Genomic DNA, 26,301 nt, shown 5'->3' on the forward strand with positions numbered 1-26,301 from the left:
TTTTAGATTTTTTTACTTGGTGTAATGTCAGTCATTGTTAGTTTACTTTTTATTTTATTTTTTATTTATACTTCTAATATTAATCAATAGTTAAACCATAGAAAATATGGAACAAAACAAAAAAAAGAAGAAAAAATATGTTTCTTTAACTAATACCCACAATACTGTTGTTTGCTTTTTTATTTAATTCAAAAAAAAAGTTCAACTGCATGTGCATGCGATTTAAAGTCTATTTTCTAGTTTAATTTACTTTGAGAATCATTTTTTTATTGAAATCCTTTTTTAATATATAACCGCAATATTCTTTTATAAACTCAAAATATATAATTTTATTTTTTTATTGCAAAGTCTATATTTTCTATATAAAGTCTATATTCTACGGTTTTACAGATTTTTTTACTCCTACCTTTAGAAAAACATTTATATATTTCGTAAAAAAAAACAAAAACCTTTGTATAACTAATCGAGTAAAGGTTTTCTATTTTATCAAAATGGATCAGCATAATCCTGATATAATTAAACATACAGCTCCAGTGCTCAGGGTGCGACAAAGCAGAAAACAACTAAAACGCATAATAGGAGTCTTCTTTTGTTAAATATATAAGCAGAAAAAAAATGCAGAAACGGTGTGGAGCTCAGGAGTTTTTAATGTTATAAACATTACTACTTTATAGTGTGGTTAAAGTGTTTTTTGTTATTGTTGTTTTCTGCGTATACTTTTTAGCAAAACACGAAGCAGATAAATATAAAAATTTACATCTGAAAGTATGAAAAAAGTGTTTTTTAATTTCAATTATAGAATAAAGTTGTTGTTGGGCTACTGTTTCAAATTATGGCCTAAATACATATAATTATAATACATTTAGTCACACTAGGCTATGTTTTAATAAAGTATGACGTCTGATCTAATTCCTTTTTTAAACAATAAATTTTCAAATAATAAATAACTCAACTTTGCAAGCGGTGACAACCACTTGCAGAGCTAAGTTTATGAGTTAAAATAAAGTTTATTTAAAAACCTAGGGTAGCTAGTAAATGCGTTGATTTTACCTTTAAATGCAATTTAGCTATAATCGGGATAAAGTAGAAAATATTTTAAAAGTATAAAAGCGTCATTTAATCTTTTTATTTTATTTTATTTTACCTAATTTGTATCTATTATTACCACGGTTAAGGATAAATTTTTTACAGGTTTTAACATTTTGTAATGATGTGTCGTCATAGCAACTCATGTTTACTTATTATCCGCGTTATTTGTCCTCAGCAAGTGCACCTTAGCGCGTTACAATGTCATAAATTTTTTGTAAGATAAGTTTATATCTAAATATGAAGTTTTATACCTTTACAAATTTATGTCACAGAGTGTCATTGATTTGCCACCCCGTGACACAACCATTCTGAAAAATCTTCAATAAAACAAATTTTAAAAGTCTCTGTTATTTAAATTGTCTTCAAAAAATATGAATTTGTAGACTATTTCCAAAGTATAAAATAAATATACATCTTTTATTTTTTTGAACTTTTCAATTTCATCGATAAAAATGGACTAACGAAGCACGCGTTGATTACTCGATTGTTATTATTTTTTTAATATTACTATTTATTTAAAATGATATTTGAAATGATTATTAATATGACTTAATTTGATTCAAATTTATATCAGATGTATCTTTAAGATGACATGTTCAACTTTTATCTTTAGTCATCATTATAACTTTTTATTCATAAGCAAGAATTTCCCAAACGGCCTTATTACTAAAGCTTGTATGAGTTTTATAGATTTTTTTGTCTTGGTATGTTTTTTATTTATTGGTTCATATAAACTGAGTTTTAATAATTTGTTGATATGAACGTAGCTTTTACATTTTTTTGATATTTTTTTCATTTCAATATTTAATATATTTTGATCTATTTTATATTATAAATATTGATCACTCTTAAACCGACAAAGAGCTGTGTTATATATATATATATATATATATATATATATATATATATATATATATATATATATATATATATATATATATATATATATATATATATATATGCGTGTGTGTGTGTGTGTGTGTGTGTGTGTGTGTATATTAAAAAATACATAAGATGCCTTTATATAAGTGTTATTTTATATCTCCTGTGGATAACACACAGGAAAAGCACTGTTACTGGCAACATAAGCGCTACGCATTAAAGTTGTTTTTAAACTTACAAGTGCTTGTTTAAAAAAAACGGTTTGCTGTTGAGTTTTGTTCAAACACGGTATTGAACAAAACATCTGTTTTAATCTTCGCAAAACTATTATTATTCTTTTTTGTCCTTCTTTCGAAAATTTGAGAACTATTTTGCAAACAAAAACATTTTTAAGGATACGATCAAAAAACTCATGATCAATAGAAAAATGATGTCCTTACAAACGATGATGACAAGAATCAACAACATGCAATCTGCATGCTATGCTGAAGCTTTTTTTTATTTTTATTTTCATTTTTTAAATAATATTATTTTAAAGATAGAATATTTAAGTGCTATGCAATCTACTGAGATTAATAGTCAATCCGATTAGAGACAAGCAACAGAATAATTAAAACTAGTCGACAAAGACAGCAAAATATTACATGAGCGCTTTAGAACTTTGATCTTTTGCAGTGCACTAACTTCAGTGTTTTATTTTGAACAGGTAAGATTTTCCTCCTAATGAGGAAAACTTTCCTTCGAATAGTTTATCCCGCCTTTTTGGACTTACAGAAAGAAAACATTCACAATCAAACACTTTCTTTTATTGATTTTTAAAAGCGAGATTTTAAAAACATATTTATCATTGAGACATTAAAAATAATCTCATATTTGCTCAAAAAATATAAAAAGCAATGTTTGTTCAAAGAAAATAGAACTTTCAAAACGTCTCACGTTAAAAAACTCAAAATTTCAAGATAATTATTTGCAGCAAAGTAGATGCTTCCGCGACTTTTGTAAGACACCACAAGCTCTTTTGATTTAGTTTCAATATGGTTTTACCTCAAAATCAATATATAGGAACTTTAAAAATTTAATCCAGTTTTTAAAATCGGCTTATTTAGAATAAAAATATATAAAGTATTACATACAATCAGATCGAAAATATTGATTTGTACATATATTTACCATTTTATGTAATGGGTTTCATTTTGAGTTGTTTATATTATGAGCGCAAGTACCTTTTGCGCTTCAGTTATTGAAGTTCACATTAGGAAAGCTTCAAAAATTTTGAATTGCTTTTTGATAGTTACAAAAGACTTCCTTGATGTTGTCGAAAACAGCCTTTTTTTAAAGTAATTATTTGTGTTAAATGTTTGTTTGTTTTTTGTTGTTTTTCTTTTTTTTTTGTTTTTTAAATAGTTTAGTTAAAGATAAATAATCAAGAGAATTATTTTGAATAATTAATTTTTGTCGAACTTTCGCATTCTTTGATTTTTTTTTGCATTTTATTATATTAACGATAATTTTCGCAAAATCAAAATGTCTGTAGAATTCGGTATCTTTGTTGTTGCATATTTGCTAGTAGAAATATTAAAAACACAAATAGTTAAATTTAATCTCTAAATTGTTTCTTCTTCCTTTGATTATTTAACTCTTTTTCGCGTTTCTGCAGAAATATTGGAATGAGCAAATTTAACACTTTGAATTGAATTGTTGTTTGACCATTCACTAATTTTCAAAAGAATTCTCAATCATTCAACTCAAAAACATTTTGAAAACTTAAAATACTGATACCACATGCATTTTGCGTTTTAATTTGCTAGATAAAAATTATCCGTTGGAGTCTTCGAGACTGTAAACAATTGCTAATTCTAAAAGAATAAAACAGTGTTAAAAACGGTTCAAATTTGGATTTAAATTATTTTGATAATATAAAAAGTAATGTGCGTATACAAAACCGCACAGTAAAAACACGTAAAGAAAGTTTAACTTCTGGTTGATTTTGTCTTCAAATATATCTAAAAGTGTTTTATACTGGTTTAATTTTAGCATTGAGTGCGAAGTATTAGAAGCAAGAGGAATGGCTCAATAACATTTGGGAAAAAGATAAAAATTCTTCAAAAATTGTACGGTTTATAATTTTTTTATATATGCATGTTTTTTGAACAATAACAAATCTGATGCGTTCATTGACAATTCATTCGTTCTTTTTTTTTCAAATTCATCCACTCATTCTTTTTGCAAATAATCCGTTCGTTCAGTTGCATTCCATGCTTTAAAATATTTAAATTAAATTCATCCATTTAAGATTTAAAATTTAAAAGCCGTGGTGAAATATATAAAAGATAGACATAATTAAGAAACAGTTGATTTGAATAAACTTTTCATTGAGTGTCTACATTTAACTTAAACAGTGAAATGTGTTTTCCAGTGACGAGAAAGAAGTTGTTAGTCGGTTTTATTCAACGTTAGTCGGATGCATGAAAAATAATATAAATTTTGGTTTGTATAATAAAATTGTTACAAGATTAATAAATATCGTAGTTAACGTTAATAAGATAGTAAGAAAACAAATGATTAAGCAATATTAAATACAATCAAAAGTTTAACAATATTGCTTTCCAATATTATTATTAAAAGTTAATTTTCTTGTGTATGTGTTTGCCATTTTAAAATTAATATATTTTATATATGATTTGTATATTTTAGGTGTCTAAAGATTTTTCTTAAAAATGCTATTTGTTTTGACATTTATTTTCATTTGGTTTGTCAATAATGTGTTTGCCAACGAAACAGTAATATTTACCAATATAACAGTCAAAAATACAACATGTCGTACTCTGGAAAATTTAAAATGTAAACCAGGTATTGTCCTTCCAGTTTGGAAAAGTGCTGATTCAGAAAGCAAGGCCGTAATTGCCGGAAAAGCATTTGTGTACTTAGTTGCGATGTTTTATTTTTTTCTCGGAATTTCTATTATATCGGATATATTTATGTCAGCAATAGAAATTATTACTTCAAAAGAAAAAGAAGTACTGGTTAGGGACCGGGTAACTGGTAAAAAACATAGAGTGACAGTTAAGATTTGGAATGAGACAGTAGCAAATTTGACATTAATGGCTTTAGGAAGTTCTGCGCCTGAAATTTTATTATCCGTGATTGAAGTAATAGGGCAAGGTTTTAAAGCAGGAGAGTTAGGACCTTCCACTATCGTTGGGTCTGCAGCGTTTAACTTGTTTATGATTACAGCCGTTTGCGTTGTCGTTCTTCCGCCTGGAGAAGTGAGAAGAATTAAACATATAAAAGTCTTTGCATTTACTGCATCTTGCTCAATGTTTGCTTATATTTGGTTGTATTTGATTTTATCCATTTTTAGTCCTGGTGTCATTGAGATTTGGGAAGGTATCATAACATTCTTATGTTTTCCCGCCATGGTTATTGCAGCATGGGCAATCGATAGAAAAATAAGTTTTTATCACCTGCTTCGAAAAAAAATTCGAAAAGTTAAAAAACGTGGTCAAGCATTTATGCAAACTGGAGATGGCGATGTTGTAGCAGTTAGTTTAAAATCAACAGTAAAACATGATTCTAATAATGATAATGTTGATGAAAAAGATATTGAACTTCTTCCACTAGAAGAAGATGATGACCCATTAGAAATCATAAACGATAAAAAAAAAATAGCAATGGAAGCTTTTCACCGAGCACGAACTAAATACCCGGACGCCGATAGTATTACATTAAAAAAACTTATTGAACAAGAAAACATTAAACTTCAACATAAAAGTCGCGCTTTTTATCGTGTTCAAGCGACTCATGCCTTAACGGGTCAAGGAAATCTCTTAAGATTAAAAGACCGCAATAATAGCATAGAACTAAATAACAAGACGGAAGAAGTTAGTGCATCACAAAAAGATACTGTTTTAGAGAATTGTGTTCAATTCGAACCAGACCAATATACCGTTGTTGAAAGTTGCGGACAGTGCTTTTTAACTGTAAAAAGATTTGGAAATGACTTATCCGATACATTGTATGTAGATTACGAAACATCTGATGGTACTGCAAATGAAGGAGATGACTATTTACCTGTGAAAGGCACGCTTGAGTTTAAGCCAAACGAAACAATAAAAAAAATTTCCATTACAATTATTGATGATGACCTTTTTGAGTTAGACGAACACTTTTATTGTAAGCTGACAGCTATTCGATATTATCATGTTGCTGAAAATACTCAAAATAAAAGTACAAAAACAACTATTGGCAACGCAAATACAGCAACTATAATAATTCTTGACGATGATTATCCAGGAATATTTACATTCGAGCATTCGAAATTTGAAGTCATGGAATCAGTTGGTGTTTTAACTCTTCGTGTTTTGCGATTGATTGGAGCCCGAGGTAAAGTCAGTATACCATACCAAACTGTAGAAGGAAGCGCATTCGGTGGAGGAGCAGATTACGAAGATAGCAAAGGGGAAATTGAGTTTTTCGATGACGAAACAATGTAAGTAAAATTACATTTGCACTCTGAATAAAATCCGTTAAAATTTATCACTCTCTAATTATAATACCAATGTAAAATAACGGTAGAATGATTACAAGCTGTTAGATTTTAATGGATTTTTTTTGTAGTGCGTTTTTCCAATGTTTGGTTTGTTTGACCAACTTTTTGAAGCTATAATAGCTATATATATATATATATATATATATATATATATATATATATATATATATATATATATATATATATATATATATATATATATATATATATATATATATATATATATTTTATAATTATATTTATAATAATTTATCTACTATTAACATGCACTTTTTTAATAATAAAAAGTGATTAACAATTGTAGTTAATAACGTGTTTATTAAAAATGATATTAAATACTACTTATGCAACTGGTAATATAAATCAAATTATTCTGTATAAAATTTTTAACTCAACAATATTAAGAAAATTTCCCGAATCATGTACTAATTAGGAATACTAATTTAGATGTTAAAGAAATTGCAACCGTTAAATGAGAAAAATAGTAATATTCTTTTTTTATCAATAATAAAAGAATTGCTTGGAAAGCTTAAATTAATGTGAAATATACCATCAACATACAAAAAAAAAAAATATGGGCATTAAATGCACTATTAACAATAGTTTAAAAAACAAAACAAATATACAGACTAACAATAGAGTATTTAACATTTAATTCAAAAGTTACATTTGAGATGTAAGACTTTAACCATCATTAATCGTCGTCAGATTTGAAAGAAATGTTCAAATCGTGATATTAATAATTGCATAAAGTTTTCAATGTCAATGGTGAATGCTTTGTAGAACTAACTTTCTGAATCAGTGGCGTAGCAAAAATAGTTAACTCCCGATGCACATAAATATATAACTTATAAATAATGACATTTTCAAATTTTTTTGCAGATATCGACAGCTTCACAATAAAATTTAATTGGAGTTTAATTTTTTTTTTTCAATTTAAATTTAAAACTTTTCTTTTTTTAAAAATTTTTATTGCATTTTCAATTGAGCCAACATCTTTATTGATTCCATAATATTAATTTCTTTGATATATTAGTTCAAATCGAACCAATGAATGTCAAAAGATGAATAAATTTATTTTGAATTTTTGGTGACTGTATGAGACAGTTCTTGGCATGTTTTAAGATAATTTGCTAGAAGTGGATTAAACTAAGCTACAAGTTCAAGCTAAAAATCTTCCGGTACTTGCACCATCTTTAAGCGTTACATTTTCAAAATAATTTATTGCAATTATCGTACAAGAAAGTTTTGTGTTATGAGATCGCTCCAATGTGCAAGTCAGGTCAGTGAAATAAGTCTATTTTAAGTCCAATTTAAAATTAGCTGTTTATATTACCACGAAACAGTAGATTTGTTGCCACTGCGCGGAGCAATCGCAAATTTGAGCGCATAATAGGTCATATTTGGAAATTTGCGCTCACACTATAAAAACAAGAACACTAATAACTATTCAAATAGCTGTAACAAATAACAAATAAATATTCTGGAAATTCAAATTTTATCTCCTAAAAATAAACAAAAAATAAATAAATTTTTCCAGGAAATTTGTGTCTTGCCCTGAGAACGTTCGAGGCCCTCTTCCTTGCTACGCAACTGCACTGGATGGCTTTTCTATTGGCTCTATCCTTCCTTCCATGATTTTTGTCGGAGGCTTCAGATAAAATACTGCTAATATCTTTTTGACGTCTTCTCCTAAGCACAATCCCTGAATTCGTATTCAGGGGTTTAATAAATATTATGCACCAACTTTTAAATAATCTCACTGAATATAACTAGAAACTTCATTTAACTAGAAAGTCTACGCTTTTTTCTTTAGAAATATCGCTTATTTGGCCGGAGCCTGAATAGAATGCTGAACTTTAGAACTTTAACCGAAAAAGTAGTAGAACACAAGTAATACCGCATTCCAGTTGATAAAAATGTTGCAAACATTTTTATTATCTGCAATCATACAATTTTGCAATGTATGACTGTTTCTATCTTATTTCGAACAATGTTAAAATAAAAATTTTCATTAATGCTTGACTGAGCATTTTTTAAAGGAACTGCAGTCTAATAGGTCTGTGAAAATCAACTATATTCTAATGAGTTTTTAAAACTTGTAAACATGCGACAAAATTTAAATCTTTTGCTGAAAACTGTAGGCTAGCTCTTAAAACCCATATGAGAAAATGTTGATTAACTGAACATGTAGCGCATACCCTTTTTTCCATACAACTGTGATTGCTGTGCTGTGATTGCTGTGCTGTGATTGCTGTGCTGTGATTGCTGTGCTGTGATTGCTGTGCTGTGATTGCTGTGCTGTGATTGCTGTGCTGTGATTGCTGTGCTGTGATTGCTGTGCTGTGATTGCTGTGCTGTGATTGTTGTTCTGTGCTGATTTCTATACTGTGATTTTCTGTGCTGCAAAAAATCTAACGATAATTTGTTTATTTTTTTAAGTTTCAAAAATTTTCATGCGAGTAACTTGCAAGTAAACTCTTTGTAAATCTTAGAACTTAAAAAAAATTGTATTGAAAAAGTCATAAACTCATTACAGAACTAAATTGAAATTAAACGAATGCTAACCAATACTATATTATTTCATTTTAAAAGAGAAATGCAAAATAAAGAAACCATCATGACCTACTTCTACAATTACAATAACATGTAACTTTATTAGCCCATAAAAAAACATATACAGTAGCTTTTTCGAAACGTCACTTATTAGAAGTTCTGGCTTTTTCGAAGAAAAGAAACTTTCATAAAAATTCGGTCCAAATAAAATAACAAAAAATTGATTCTTTTTAAAATCCGTCATTTTACGAGCGCTATTAAAATATTCTTAGTTTTATTGTATTTTACAAAGTTAGTTTCTCGTAAAAATTCTAAGCCTTTTAATGATCGTTTTTGATCCATAAAATTATATTACGTACTAGAAAAAACACTTCATGAAGAAATTGGGAAAAAAAAGGTCTACTTGTTATTTTCATGAATCTATAATAGACTTAGAATAGAATAAAATATAAACAACATCAACAACAAATCTATTCCGTAAATCGTAAATAATTGTCCGTAGTTTAAGAAATTTATTTCTTGAAACCAGAAATATATTTCTTGTTTTGAGAAATGAATTCCAGGGTGGAATTCATTTCTCAAAATTTATTTCTTAAAATAAGAAATATATTTCTTATTTTAAAAAAAAAAAAACACTTTTTAATAAAAATTTTGCTGTCTCAGAAAAAAAGAATCTTGCGGGTTCACAACTTTTTCGATGCTTGAAAAATACGTTCCAGAAAAAAAATTCTATAAAGTACATTTATGGCATCACTATTAACATAAAAATTAAACTAATAGTATAAGATATTTTACTAAAGAATTATATAAATATCTTGAAGATATAAATACCCCTTTCATTAACAATAAATACTTTTTTTGTAAACCATATTTTATAAAGCACATAGTTTCGTTGTTTATAAAATCAAAATAAACGTTTTCAATTAAAATTTGAAAGTTTTTTCTTAAGAAACAATAAAGTTTTAAATAAGATTGTTAGGCCATTTTTTAATCGAAAAAAACTTTACTCTAACCTAATGCGAACTGATACAGGAATTATTTGTCACACAACAAAATCGCTTTAAGATTTTACAAAAAATGTTTTTAAAGGGTTTGAGCTGGAAGTTATGATTTTGGTTTTAGATTAATGTTATTGAACTTAGATCAATTAAATTTCTCTATAATTAAAACCTCCTCAGTTTTTATATAAAGGAGATCAGGTCTAGTTGCCTATATTTAAATTGTAGCCTCAAAGAGTATGAATTTAGGTAATATTTAGGCAATAAAAATTAATTTCATAAAAGAAAATGTTTTTTTCATAGTACTATGAGCTAACTAGCCCTATTAAAATTTTACCCAAAAACCTTTTTTTCCATAAACTGCTTGTAAATCCTAAAAACAACAGCTATTGAAAAAAAAAACTGACTGGAACAATGACTTAGCGTGGGTCATTGGTGGCCAGGACTAAAATAGCAAAAAGGTGCCTTTTATAGTTAAAAAACAATTTTTATAAGAAAAACGTTTTTTATGAGAAAACAAGTTTTTTTTTTTTTTGCTTTGCCGTGGAAAAAATCCCTTTAGCACACGTCTCCCTACGCTATTGGACTGGAAATAGCACATCAATTGTGACTAAAACTTTTGAAATAATTAATATTTCATACGTGCTCCAATTTTCTTTAAAATATAAAAGAAACGATGTTCTAAAAATTTTCTACCAACTAGCCCCGGTCTCCCATACACATAACTAAATAAATAATTGCTTGACAATTACTTATAATTCTGTAAAACAAAGAAATTTTTTAATAATCAGTTGTTCCGCTATTTATAAGTTCTTTTAGTAGAAATACCTTTGTATACAAAGCTGACACTAATTTCGATGGCCTATGGCTGAACTAATATCTGGAAAAATAATATTAAACTTTCTAAAATTTTATGAAAATTATGATTTTCTATTTTACAAATAGAAAGTAAAACAAATATTTTGCTCCATAGAAAAATTATGAATATATAAACTTTGAACCCTCTCAATTTAAGGAGTTTTTTATTGTCATACTTATGATCTTTAAGAGATTGTTTTCTAAAATTTTAAATTTATCGGTGTATACAAATTTAGTAAAGAATAGTAAAAAATTAACTTATTGACTTGTTACTCTCACACTTGGGGTAGGAAGGGCGAAAGATACAATTTTATAGTAAATAATCAAATGGGCATCAAAAATAGAAAAGAAAAGTTATATCTTGTCTACTTATAACTTAAAGTAAGGTTTATCGCAACCTAACTTAAAATAGATATGTTTTTTAACAACTATTGGACTGATGTAGTTTGGGGTTTATTCTAGTGTTATATCCACATAACAATTTAGAAAAACGAATGTTGCCAAATTAAGAATCCACAACAACTAAATTTTGGAAACTGTTTTTGTTTATATCACTACCTTTTGCTTGCACTTTATATTTATTTTCTATATCTTGCATGATAGCCAGTTTGGCTGCAAGATTATAGTTCCAACCTTTTTTTTTTTTCAGTTTGAAAAAAAAAAGATTGCAATTGCTTCTCCTTTATTAGTCTACTACCTTTTTTTTTAATTTAGAATTTAATGAGTTACAATATGTGATGAGATTTTTGTAGAATTTAAATCGTTAATTTTTAGTAATCAACTTTATTAATTGCATTTTTAATTTTTTCCATATTTATTTATTACTAATTAAGTTTATTGGTCAACTTGATTCCCTCAGATTCCTTTTTAAAATTAATTTCATTTGGTGTTTGCGAGTGCGCGCGAATATATATATATATATATATATATATATATATATATATATATATATATATATATATATATATATATATATATATATATATATATATATACATATATGTATGCGTGTGTGTGTGGAGCTTGAGCAGCTGCATTTTAAAAATTTTCCGTTTTTCGAAGTATCAAATATTGTTTTCAAATTAAAAGCTTTCAGCGCATTTTATCAAGTACTTCCATATTACGCCAATTAAGACTGTCAATAAAATTAAAATTGCGTTATGAGTTTTAATTATTCGCTTAATAAAAGAAAAGTTGCATTCATCTTTCCAACCGTTTTTCCATTCAATGTTTGAGAACCGCAGTAGTCTTCATAGCTATAAAAATAAACATTGACGTCGTAATAAAAATATAACACAAAAAAATCAAATCAAATATCATTTATAGACAAATAGATGCTCTAAATAAAACAGGATTAAACAGCTTATCCGATATTAGTTGGATTTACAACAAGAAAAAAAAAACACTGGTAGTTTTATACTTAAAAAAACAAACAGTTGTTTTTATAAAATTCGCTAGATAGCTTGGAAGATAGCATTTAAGGTTACGTCATTGCTAAAAAATGTAAACAAAAATTTACAAAAAATATAAAAAATTGTTGCTATATATGCCAAGTTCTAGGACATATATAACATCAATACAGAAAATAATGAAAATATTTTTCGATTTTCATATGTTTAAAGCATTGGAATTTTAATAATTTGGCGCCCCTTTAAAAAATGTTAAGTTTTCTAAATTTAAATGCATAAAAACTCAGAGATGCAGTCAACGAAGTAAAGGCCAAGACTGAGTCTAAGACCAAAAAGTTTGGCTCAAGACCAAAACCAAGACATCAAAAAGCAATTCCAGATCAAGACCAAAACTTTGAAAGTTTTCACAATACCAAGACCAAGACAGATTCTTAGAAGTCTATTACAAAAATGCTCACACATGTATATTAGCCTTCAGCTGAACTTTTACCATTTATACAAATTAATAATAAAACCTAACTACACATGTATGATATAATAGCGATATTGTATTGTGCAATGCACTGTTGCAGTCTACAAAAAATATCTGTAATAATAACAAAAAACTAACCGCTTTTTTTTACTGTTAAAAACAAAATGTACAAATAAAAAAGGATGCAAGACATTTTTATTGGTACATGATATCACACTGTAAAACTAAGAACAGCACACGTATAGCAGACATGATATGCCAATAGCTACATTTTTTTTGTAACTATAGTTACAAAAAAAAATTTAAAAGTTTATATATTCTATTTAAGCACTTCTTGTGCGAAGTGAAACAGACAACTGTGTATTACTTGATTTCACAATTTATATTTGACAATCTAATAAAAACGGGTATACGTAAAAAAATAGAGTTGGCCTTGATTTTCAAAATCAAGACTCCAAGCTTCAGGAACAAGACCAAGACAGTTGGGTTTGAGGTGTATCGAGAAAAAGACTTTATTCTCGAGACCTACATTTCTGTTAAAAACTAGGTTTTTGTAAAAATACTTTACTATTATTTTAAAGTTGGTGAACTTCGATATTTAATCAAAACTTATTTATTTTTAAATTGCGTGAAACAGCCGTAACATTACTAGCTTTAAAATGCGTGAAACAGCCGTAACATTACTAATTTTACGTTGTGTGAAACAGCCGTAACTAATTTTATTATTTATGGTAATACACATTACCTTTAGTTATTAAAAAAAGCACAACTTTGCCCCCATATTTTTATAGTTAATATACAAATCACTTCTTAAAAAATTATTTAAAACTTAAATTTCCGTCAATAAGGGTTTGAATATTTAATATTTAGCACGTTTTCGGGAAATATAAAAAAAATTAAAAAAAGAATAAATTATCAATAATGAACTTGTTTCCACAGAGCGCTTTGCAAAACACGGAGAACTTATGCAAACTTATGTCCACAATAATATGGTTTTTAACCACATTGCACCTTTTTATCAGCTGTGTTTTTTTAACCTCAGAACGCTTTTTAAATAAACAAACAAGTTTTATGAAAGCGCGCTTTGTAACTTTTTAAATCTAAAACGTCAACACATTTTGATGTTAAAATTCTTTTACATTTTTTAAGAAGTGACAATTATAATAATGAAAACCAAAAATCATTACATGTAAATGAAGACTAGGAAATGACACATATTACATGCAATGCGTTTACTAAAAGTAAAACCGAAGTTCCATTAAAATCTATTTACACAAAATTCAAAATTGCTTGACCTATACATTATAATAAATGTAAAAAAAAAGATTTATCAGTTATCAAATTTTTGTGGTGCGATGTTAGTAGAACTTCTTTAGAAGATATGGCTAAAAAATGTCTTTTTGAAAACAACCTTCGGAACTTCAAAATTTTTGCAGAAATGGTTATAAGCACCTGTGTCAATATGCCATTTTTTTTCTAATGGGAAGGGAGGCAGGAAGAAGAACTATCCAGCTAATACACGATCCAGCTGTTGAACACGAAGCAAGATATAATGTAGTTGCTTGGTAATATAACTTTTTCAATCAATCATTACTTTTAATTTTTATTCTCAGAAAAAGAAAGGTTCTCAGAAAAAGAAAAGTTCTCAGGCAGCAATATATGTAGCTTAAGTTCATGCAAGAAACTTTATTCAATCAAATTATTTATTTGCTGCTTTTAATAATAAATTATTAAGTACAGTTAAGGAGATGCTACATATAAGCATCTCCTTAACTGTACTTAATAAACAGTATTTTGTTGTTCATTTTCTTCAAGCTTAAACACAGTTATTATTTTTCTGAAGAAACAGTTATTTCTTAATTAAATTCAGTCTTGATAATAGATTATTCATCAATCTTTATTCAGATTATTCATCAATCTTTTTAGGTTAAAAAAACGTTAAGAATGTTGAATTTAATGAAAATTAAGAACTTAATAATTACATTAGTCTAAACTATTGGCTAATATTTGGCTGTTATTAATTATATAACTATTAGCTAACCCAAAAAGTTCTAAGCAAATTCGACTTTTTGTTCCAATCCTTTAAGCCTCCTTCTCATAGTTATGCAGTTCGTCCATTGGACTCACCCCATTTTTTTAATGAAGATGTTATACCAGTACCAACAGCTTACGCAATAAAGATTCTCGATCGCTCAGCCGTTCGCATAAAAATGTGGTAGCTTCTCTCAATAATATCATTCTCTGATAGACACTAGGCTACTCGAGGCTTCAAATATACATCCCAGTTCTCTAAAAATATACACTCCAGTTCTCTATTTTTTCTGATCTATTCACATCTGAACTCAGAATCGTTATTTGTTAATATTTCTTCAGGTGTTCTCTTTTGCCAAATATTTTTTGAAGATTAAAAATGTTTTTTCAAAGTTGATTCATTAGTTGTCTTAGCTATTTCAGCACAATTTTCAAGCTTCGCCTACCGGCTAGCTATTCCCGTTAACGAAGCAGCTACCAGGCGAGTGAAGCCCCACGTCAACCTTCAAGTTTATACTCGTCAACTGATTCTTAAATAGTTCAGTTGACGTTTTTAATTTCAGTCTCAATTTTTCAGTTAAAGCATCAGAAATCCGAAAAGAGAAAGATCATTACGGAGTTTGTGAACAATGGCAAATTGTTGAGTTGCCATGCCCAAATCGTGCGGTCGTAGCGCAGTGGTTAGAGCTTTGGCTTAGAACCTAGAGGTCCGAGTGTTGACGCCGGCTCCAGACCAGAAAGCGACAATGGTTAGGAATTAAAAATCGAATTAAATTGGGAAAAATATATACATATATATTTTAAATAGACTAGTTTGCAACTAAAACTAAAAAGTAATTAAAAGTAGGGTTGTTCGACGAAATACAAAACTTAATTAAAGATGCGAAACTTAAGTTTTGCATCTTTAATTAATTTTTAATTAATTTTAATTTTAATTAATTGAAAATTAAGAAAATATTATATGGTATATATAATCATGTAAAAATATACATAAAAACATGCGTTTTAGTATAATATCGATTAGCGTTGAATCAAAGTATAAAATTCTAAAATATTCAAGTTTTATATCTCATAATCATTTGGTAGCAGAGGGTAGTTTCAAGCAATTGAATACGACGATCAACAATAGCAAAATTGATTAGTGTGGCCGTGGCGCAGTGATTAGAGCACTTGCTGTATAAGCAGGAGATCGAGGTTCAAAACGAGACATATTTTCGCGTCACGGTAAGGAGGGAGGCGTGAACTTACTGGTTAAATGCACTTCCGCGGTGCTCTGTGACAAGACCGTTTGAACTTCTTGGGGCAAGTGAGTTGGGTGACATTCATCATAATCGGATTGATCATGTTAAACGAGCTAAAGCAAAAACAAAAACAATGTTTACAAGAACGAAAAGAACGCTAATGGAATAACTTAATAAGCGAAAACTTTTACGAAGTTTGCATTTACACTTATCTGCATGTGTTTTTTCTAAAAAAAAAAAATACATTTTAAGGCCCCAACTTACATAATGCAGAGCAAGGCATTACCTCTCCATAAGTTAATTGAAAAATAGAGTAACTCTCTTAAAAAAATTGTCTAGAAGTATTTTATCAACATTTTTTTTTCTTTCTCACATTGTTGTATCCCCTTTTAGACCAGGCATTGTGAAGACAATATCTTTTTTATAATTAAAAGTAAATACTAAAGTATCTTTTTCGCTAGTATCATTTTATTTTTTATTTCAATTTTATTGAAAAAAATAAAACCAAAATGATTTGCCAAACTTTGTACAACAACTTTATGTTTAGTTTGAGATTTGGCAGTGCTCTCATTAATTTTGATAAAGCTTTTCCAAACGTCTGATTGCATTGGTAAGGGCTGCTATTATTTCAACTTTAAACTAGTGATTCATTTAGTCTTTGATTTTTATCTCTTTATTTATTTTTGTATTCAATTTTTTCTTTATAAGAACCCTATCTGTGCTTAATTCATATATTTTCTTAAGCGCATTATTCTTTGCCAGCTTTTAGTTTTTCTCTAAAAATTTTTAATCTCTCAGCTACAGACATTTTTATTATATATAAACCAAAACTTAAAACTATTACCATTTACAATTACCTTTAAATCAGTTATTATCATAAAATTATTTAATTGTATCTCTACAAGCTGATTTAAACTGTAAATAAATTTCAAAATACAACATGCAGTGGTTTTCTTGCTCAATTTAGTAAAGAAAATTGAAATTTATTTAAACAAAAGAAAACTGTATCAATTCTAAATGTATGTTAAATTCATATATACAAAACGTTTTTAATTATATATTGTTTATGATTTTGTTTCAATCAACATCAATTATTTATTTCCTAGTTTGTTAAATTTAATATTCTTATCTATGTATTGTCGCAAATATGTTTTAAGATCTGTAACTTTATCAAATCATCCATATCTTTCTATAAATAGTAAACAAATTAAAAACAAGAATGTTTAAAGTACCTAGGAGTCTATGTAGATGAAAACTTATCTTGGCTTTCCACATAAAATACATTGAATCAAAAATTAAAAAAACTATTGGTATAATGTATAGAGTTAGTCCTTTAATTAATACTCGAAGTCTTAAATTAATATACTTCAGTCTAATTCATAGCTAAATTAATTATGGTAACATTGCGTGGGCAAGCATACAACACTCTAAACTAAAAAGTATATTTAGTGTACAAAAGTATGCTTGCAGAATCATATACGGAAAAAGCAAATTTGAGCATGCAAAGCCATTAATGAGGGAAATGAAGATGATGAATGTATACGAGATAAATGCATTTTAACACATGATCTTTATGTATTATCATTTAAAAAATCTCACACCGAAAAAATTTGAAACAAAATTTAAGATAGATCAAAACAATAACTATTCTCTGAGACCAAACGAGAGGCTCACACTAGCTAGTAAACTAACTAAATACAAAGAATATAGTATAACATATCGAGGCCTAAGATATGGAACAGTTTTAAAAATAACCACATCAATATGGTGAAAACAGTATATTCATTTAAGTTTATATAAAAAAAGAAACTTTGAAATCAAATGACAGCTTTGAAACTTAACATATACACTATCGTTTTTTTAATTATACCGAAATCGTTTTTTAACCTAATTTTTTGATATGCTGCTTTTTTTTATTTATTTATTTTTATTTTTTTAAGGAGTTTTGTTATTTTTTTAAAGATTTTAACGGAGTTTTTTTATTTATTTTTGCTTTATTTTATTATAATAACTTTATTTTCTTTGCACTTGTTAAAGCTCTATGTAAAGATTGTGGTGACTCTGGTCATCCATATCTTCTTTGAGCCCCTGTCTGTTTATATAAATATATATATTTTCTTTTTTATGTAATAATTTTTTTATATTATTGTATGAACAGCAAATATATGGGGAAAAAATCACATTTAAAAGTAGTAAAATAGTGGAATACTTGCTTTATATATATATCTTTACGTGAAATTTTTGAAAAATTTGTCAAAATTAGGAAACTATGTTTCTAAAAACAAAAAGAGGGCACATTTATTTGATAAAAAACTAGTAACAAAATAAAAATGTGTTCTACATTAGCATCATAAGGCATGTCACTTGACATGTCACTAAAGTAAAACTAAGAAACTATTAATGATTCAGTAAAAAACTCTGTTGTTTTGCAACTTTCTAAATATTCAGTCTATTTTTCATGAGCCAGCATTATGTTACAAAATTAGTTTTTATCTACTATTACTTGATTTTTTACAAACATAAGTTCTGAAACTAATCAAACAATTTTGAATCATTAATTTTTGCGAATAAACAATATTTAGGGATCCCTTCTCATGATCCACTTAAATATTTGGGCATCCGAAATTTTTTCTTAAAAACACAGAGATTTTAAAAAAGTCACAAAAATGCTCATATTACCCAGACCACTTGGTAATATGAGCACTTTATATTAGCTCACAAAAAAACATTAATTTTGTAAAAAAAATACCAACCTGACAATTAGAACTAATTTTTGGAATATAATGATTCGTTATTAACAAAACTTATCATTAAAAGATCAAATTTTAAGCCACTTTTTGTTGAAACAATACTACTATGTTTTAAAAAAAAAAAAAAATTAGTTCGTTATTTTTTCAATTTTATCAACTCAAACCTTTGAACGATAAAAATTCCATTTTTTTGAATTTAAATAACAGAAAAATATTTAGTATTGTTAAAATATTAAAAAGTTTTACTATATTTTATTTTTATTCAAAAAACCAATTAAAACCACTGCTTTTTTAGGAATTTAAACTAGGTAATTTCAATAAAAATCATGCTCATATTACACAAAAATGGCATCTTTAAATAAACTTAAAACTAAATGTTTCTATGCATTGTTTTTCAAGCCAAAAAGGATTGGATTTTTAGCTAACATATTTTTCTTTATGAAAAAATTAATTTCATTATTTTAGCACCAAAATTTCGCGCCACAGATTTATTCATGCGTGATGATATTATTTAAAAAACGCAAAAAATTTAACAACGTTTTAATTAGATGATACCCGCTAATTACTGCATATAGATTTACGCTAATTGTACTGATTCCTGTAATCACCACATAAAGTCGATTCAAAAAATACATAGCAACTTTAACTTCACTGCTTACATCTAAGAAACTTTTAGTATGCTCATATTACCAAGGTGCTCATATTACCCTAATCTACCTTAAATACCTCGCTATTTTTTGTAACTTTGATATCAACAAAATAATTTGTTTAATTATTAATCTAATTAATTCATTCAATTGTTTAAATTTTTAGAAATTAAATTTTTGTAGATATATTAAATTAATTAATAATATATTTAAAACTATAAAACAAATAAATCAAAATTAAGTAAATTATATTCAATTTATATTTAGTTATAATAAAGTTTTTTAATTCGTTATAAAGCTTCAAAATTCGAACTCGCACATTTCGATAAAATTCATATTTACTATTTCAACCCCACAGGGTCGAACAAAAACTTTTATAACGCATGAAACACGTGCCAAGAAGATGAATATTGGCCGTTGTGACTTAAAGATGCAATATTGTAATGTTTACAATGCTCTACAAGCTGGCAAAATACAGTCCAATCAAGCATTATTTAACTCATAAAACGGGTGTTTTATTCAGGCTAAAAGCTTTTAAATTTAAAAAAATAAAAACAATAAATATTTTTTTTATTAATCACTTATGGTGTATTTAAATGTCAACACCAAATGAAATTTAATAAGATTATAAAAGTTTCAAAATGGAAAAAAACTTAAATGATTGATTCCTCTAAACCGGGATTTTTGAGTTAACGTTTTTTGCCAGTTTACCCACGAAGTGAAAATACAGACATTTGTGGAAACTTATTGTTGCTACATCCACTGAGGGTTTGGATTGGGACAGGTATGAATTAATCAATGAAGCAGCACTCTTATATTTCTCACAAAAACAGTTTTAGTTATTACTTTTAGGTGTATAATTAATATTGGGAATTTTTTATAAACAAGAAAGAGGGGGGGGGGGGGAGACTATTTTTAAAAATAAAAATAAAAGAAGAGTGGTTTTAATACATAATAGTAATGAAATGCATCCTAGTACTGCATTTTTTTTTCCTGGACTTTTTCAAAGGTAGATCTCCTTTCTGTCCCATTTGTTGTCTATAAATGATTGTGTAAAATAGTTTAAAATTTTTAATTGAAATGAATTACACAATCATATTACAATAGTCATCTGCCCCTTAAAATATAAGTTTCTCATTACAAAACTCTGCGTATATTTTAAACAAAAATAGAAAACTAGGTAACAAGAAACCATCGTTTACATACCTGCTTTACAAATTTGCACGCATTTATGGCATAAAGGAAAAACTTAGAAGTTTTGTTTTAATAAAATGTCTCTTATAACCATAATGTACAAAGCCGATGCATTTTTAACATAGTTTGGTGTATCAAAACTACTGTGACTGTACAATGACAGATGTTCATAAAACTACAATTACTTTGCAAACGGTAAACAATTTTTTTTGTTAAAGGAGAAAAACAAAAATTATAATTTAATTGATTTCAAGATTGTGGAGCAATTTAGATTTGTTTATATGTGTTAAAAATGTTTTCGGCAAAAACCTATGGGGCACCATCTCCTCTTTTAAAACCTACTAGCTCTACTTTCAAGAATGTGAATGCTTCAAAAGCTCCAATGACAACTGAACTACAAATGAAAAACCTACATTCATTCTTAATAGAGAAATAGACAAAACCATGTTTTCCTAACTTGTCTATACTATGTACAAAATCGACTTGACTCTTTCTTTTACATCTGCCTATGATGAGAGAGGTTTCAGTAGACTAAGGGTTATCAAAGCTATCTGTAATTTACAATGATAAAACAATGTCTTTTTGGTTTAAAATCAGTTTTAATAGAATGTAAGCTTGCTAAGAGCATTGACTTTGAATCGTAAATATTGCTTCAACGCAGCGAGCGCAGGCGTCTGTAAGACGCCTACACAACGCTTTATAGACGTCACAAGTCCGTATTCTAAAGATGTCCAAAGAACGTTCTGTACCAGCTTGAAATGAAATCTCGCAGAAAAAAAGTCGTAAAAACTAGCAAGAAAGTAAATTTCTTTCTTAATGCTTGTTTTCAGTAACATGTGTAGATTAAATATATTTTTTAATAAAAAAAACCATTGCAATAATATTAAATGTTTCTTTTTTTTTAACGATAATTTTTAACCAAAGTAAATTTAGTAAACTCAAACTTTAGATAGATGTACCTAATAGTTATGATAAAAGGCACATAAAAGCATCAATAAAATATATTTATCACAAGTGCAATTTCGAATAAAAAGTGGTAAAGCTGCAGTTAAACTGTCTAAAATAATTTTATTTTTTCGCCTGTTTTGCTCTCAACAGTGGAGGCTTTTTAAACATTAGGAATATTAATTGAAATAATAAAAGAAAAAAAATTGCTGCCCCATGCAAAACCCTCATTCAATGTAGCAGCACTTCCTTTTAGCAGCAGGCTATAGGATAGTTGATGTAGCAACACTCCTTTGTAGTAGCAGGCTATAAGATAGCCGATGTATGTACTGAAGACAATAAATATTCCATATATTTATTTTAAAAAGCCACCACTTTGAGCAAGTCTCCACACGAGAGCAAAACAAGCGAACAAATAATATTTTAGACCGCTTAACTGTAACTTTAGCAAAAAAAGTTTTCTTGGGGTTAATGTGCCAATCTCTGTCGCCCCATACTAATTCCCTTGCGGAATATTTTGCTTTATTTATAATATTTTAACTAAAAATAAGTTTTTAAACTTTCAATAGTTTCAAAAATGTTCTCAACATTTCTTCAATACAAATTTGATGTCTGATCAACAACGAAGTTTTTAAAAAAGTTAATTCAATAAAACTACTAAAAAAAACCATACATAAATGAAGTTTAACTTTTCTACTTTTTAAAAAATGTCTATGTTGATATAAAATTCTAAAAATTAACACAATAAATACATCTTTACAACTCAAACACTAAGCACGCTTTGATAAAATGGTCGAACTTCGACTCGAAGACTTTGATTACATAATTGGTGCCGTAACTTATTGGATACGCATGTACCTAGTTTGTATTATTATATTTGGAGTTAATCTTGTGCCTCCAATCTCTGTAACATTCCACTTTAGTTGCTGCCTTTTTTTAATCAGATGGTTTTTTTTAGCATTCGTTAATATCCTTGATAAGAATCCCACTGGCCTACTTAACTTAAATATTGTTTCCACAAGAGCAATCCTGATCTAAATAAAATGTTTATCCTAAACTAAACGTTTAAATTCATATAGCCTACCATTAGCCTCCAGGCCCGTAGGAACAAAAATTATATGGGGGGGGGGGAGAAAGTGCTGGATTAAGGGGCCCCGAAATAGTTTTAAGGACCTCGTTTTTTTTTTAGTCATTTTTCAGTCAATTTTTATCAAAATTATTTATTTGAAAAATTATTGAGGAAGCAAATGCCCTGCTGAGCCCCTGGTTGCTACGGGCCTGTCTTCAAATGCAGTAAATCTTCTGGTCATATTTTTACTTTTAAACGATAATTTTCTCGACTATTTACTATTTATAATTTACTCGACTAGATTATTTATTTATTAAGTCGAGAAGGAATTATAGTAATGGCAGAGCTAATCGAGACGAGTTCCCTTCGTACCGAAGTACTACTCCATATGCTGAGTAGGCGGAGCTGGGATTTGAACCTGCAAACCTGCTGCTACGGCCAACAATTGTTCCGAACTTTTTTTAGCAGCGCTTTAACTAACTGAGCTATCCGGCACTTGATGATTTGCAGATTTTAGATTAATGGTGCTAAATGGTGTTAAAGTTGCTATTTTAAATAACGTATTTTTAAGTTATGTTATTGAATAATGGATTACTGTGTAATTATACATTCCTTAGGGTATTTGACACGCCAAAGACTACAAACTAACTTTAATTAAATCTTGTTTTAGCATTTGGCTAATGTCTTCAGTCAAAAATAAAGCATTCTTAAACAATTTTTTTGTGGTTGTTGAAATTAAATTTTGTTGATATCAACTCCAGATGTTAAGGCAATTAAATAAAATGTATTATAAATGAAATGTATATGTATAACATTATAAATACTACAAATAAAATGTTTTACGTTATAGTTTGTTGCTATGCAAAATTGTAACGGTTCTTTATTTCCTTTAATCATTAAAGGAAATAAAGAACCAATATTAAATTAATGTTGGTAAAGTTTAAAGTTAAAAGCCACCTAGTTGTCAACAACAAGAAACTGTACCAATAACTTTTTGTGAGCCATTGACAGTGAGCCTCAGAAGATTCCTGTAACTTTTAGTGATGAGTGATGCAAGTGACACATGTTAGATGTATTGAGTACAGTAAGGAAGGTTCTATAGAGTAAAGAGTTTGTAGGTAATAAAAATTTCGTCTGAGTCAGTATCCAATAGTGCATATATTTGTTTATAGTGGCATTCATTGAGTCCCTGAGATGCATAATGGTATAAGTCACTCATATCTATTTTGGAGAAGTCTGACTAATATCACTATAGCTGTGAACAAAAACAGCTGTTTAGTGAGGAGCATAACAAAAAACAGGTCCAGCATCATTATCGATATCATTAGACTTATGCCACTCTGCCATGTAATAGAAGAAACACAATGATAACCATTGGTGGCAATAACTCAAAATATTGAAAAAAGTGACTTGTACCACTATGCATCTCATGGGCTTAATTAATTTACTGGATGAGTTAATAGCTGCAACGTTTAAAGATAATATTTTGTTCTCATTCTTGTCATTGGAATCATTTAGTAACTCCTGTTTTAATATAAGTTTTGTTGTGTTTTTTAACAAGGGTTTTGATTTTAAATAAGACTTTATTTATTATAAGTTTATTAATTTATCTTGCAAAAAAATTTGGGAGGGTGGTGCTAGCAGGTGCAGTTATTGTTAGTTAGATTAAGAGCATCTTAGGTTGCCAGTTCCATTATCAGAGCTGTCTTAAATACTTTCATTTTTTAAAAATCAAAATTAAATTTTGAATCTTGAAAATTGATAACTTACTTTTAATAAAATTTATAGCAGATCTACAACTTTACCAAAATATGGTCATAAAATATAATTATCAGGATTTTAGACACAAAACCTTTGAATCTATGAGCTTAAAAATGCTTCAACAAAATGATAGTTATTAAAAAATTGGAGGCTTTTAAAAAGATAGCATGCTCCCTTTAAATACATTTATTGCTTGTACATTTTATTAAAAAAAAAAAAAAATTAATAAAACATATTTTTTTTATCATTTATACTAAATTTCAATTCATCAACAGATTTTAAATTTCAGATAATAATCTTTTAGGGTCGAGGAGCAAATGATTTGGGGTATATATAGTAGCCAATCTCATAATTTTTTTTCGACAACCAATTTTTATGCGGAGTAGCTAATGAGTGGCGTAGAGGTCATATTTATATGAAAAACTTTTTTATTTTCAATTTTTTCTTGATAGAAGTATTCGCACCGATTGTTCGAAGTTACGCTTTTTATGGTTTTGACTAATTTTAGAGCAATTTCCAAGCATTGGCGCGTTTAGGCTCTGATGTCAAATCCGGTTAATTTGTACAACGATATCTTCTTAATGTGTTCCTGTACCAAAAAAAACAATGTGCATATTAATTTAAGAAATATGTTGTACCTACCTTTCACTGATTACGATAGTTAAAATAGCACTTTGGCTATTGTAAAGTGATTTTTTGCTGATCTTTGAACTTTTTTTCAGTAGTGCGACAAGCTTTATGATTTTATGTTTTTTTAGTTTTTTTAAATACTGTTACTGGAGCCTTGGATCAAAGAAATCCAAATCCAAATTGGTTTCCTTAAAAGATTGGATAAAGGACTTTCGATCTTTTGTTGTAAACTAAATCAAAAGTATATAAAAGATCAAAACGGATCAAAGTATATATATTTTTGAATCACGTTGTGATTCAAAAATGTATATACTTATTGTTTCTGTAGTTAGTTTAGGTGCTCCAAGAAGACCTAATACTTTTGCTTTTCTTATCTAAGTTTATATTCATTGATAAATTTTAAGTTTCATTGTTTTATCTCTCAGCGTTCATAAATTATGACCATATAAAGTTTACACCCTCAATTTGAGGGGGTTACAAATTTTATATGGTCATAATTTTTGAACGCTTAGAGATTGTGAAACGATACTTAAAATGTATCGATGAATATAAATTTAGTTAAGAATAGAAAAAAATTGTTTCATCAACTTGCTGCGGTCACATTTGGGGCTGGGGGGATAAAATTTTAGGGCTTTTTTTTTCCCAGTCTCCAATCATTGCAGCTTTTTAAAAATATAATTGTTTGACATAAGTATAAACATACAAAGATTTGGATTTTACTTTCTAGCACTAAAAAATGCTGAGTCCGTCACTGCCACAGATCTCTTGTTTCTGAAGCAAATTTGCTTCAGATTTTACCATTTAAACGCTGCAAACGTACAATAAATATTTATATATATACAAATTTTTAGCTTATAAATATCTCAAGAAAATATCTAAAGACAAATATGTCAAGAAAGTATGTAAAATTAAAATAATTTTTAAATGTACTTTTAAGGTTCAGAGTTTGCAGTTAAGTATCGGATCAAAATTCAAATTTTTAGAACCATTCAATAACGATAAAGCGAGAAACCAGTCGCCGTAGCTAACTCCTTGAGTCCACATTTCTTCTTCTTTTTTAATGGTTCTTTACAGGAACTCTTTATTTGAAGTAGCTTCTGAAGCTTCTCCAAGTTCATCACACGCTCTACATTATCCTGAATATATTTTACTGTAAGCACAGCAAACTTGAATTTTTTATTACGAAATATTTTTCTTGAAACAAGAAATACGTTTACAAC

General features: G+C 28.0%; 1 protein-coding gene across 4 annotated transcripts in view; it reads left to right on the forward strand.

The window, feature by feature from the left end:
* The first annotated feature begins 2,866 nt into the window (after window positions 1-2,866).
* The window catches only part of LOC100198590 (sodium/calcium exchanger 1), a 59,807-nt gene continuing 36,372 nt past the window's right edge, over window positions 2,867-26,301 (forward strand). The window contains exons 1-3 of one of the 4 annotated variants that reach the window (XM_065805095.1): window positions 2,887-3,308; window positions 4,006-4,082; window positions 4,666-6,460. In XM_065805095.1, the coding sequence (XP_065661167.1) occupies window positions 4,689-6,460 (1,772 nt within the window). In that variant the 5' untranslated portion in view covers window positions 2,887-3,308; window positions 4,006-4,082; window positions 4,666-4,688. Of the gene's footprint in view, window positions 3,309-3,605; window positions 3,856-3,911; window positions 4,459-4,665; window positions 6,461-26,301 lie in introns of those variants that run through there. The other 3 variants (XM_065805097.1, XM_065805098.1, XM_065805096.1) reach the window with 3 other exon arrangements.

This window comes from Hydra vulgaris, chromosome 09 (assembly GCF_038396675.1).
Source record: "Hydra vulgaris chromosome 09, alternate assembly HydraT2T_AEP".
NCBI classification, from domain to species: domain Eukaryota; kingdom Metazoa; phylum Cnidaria; class Hydrozoa; order Anthoathecata; family Hydridae; genus Hydra; species Hydra vulgaris.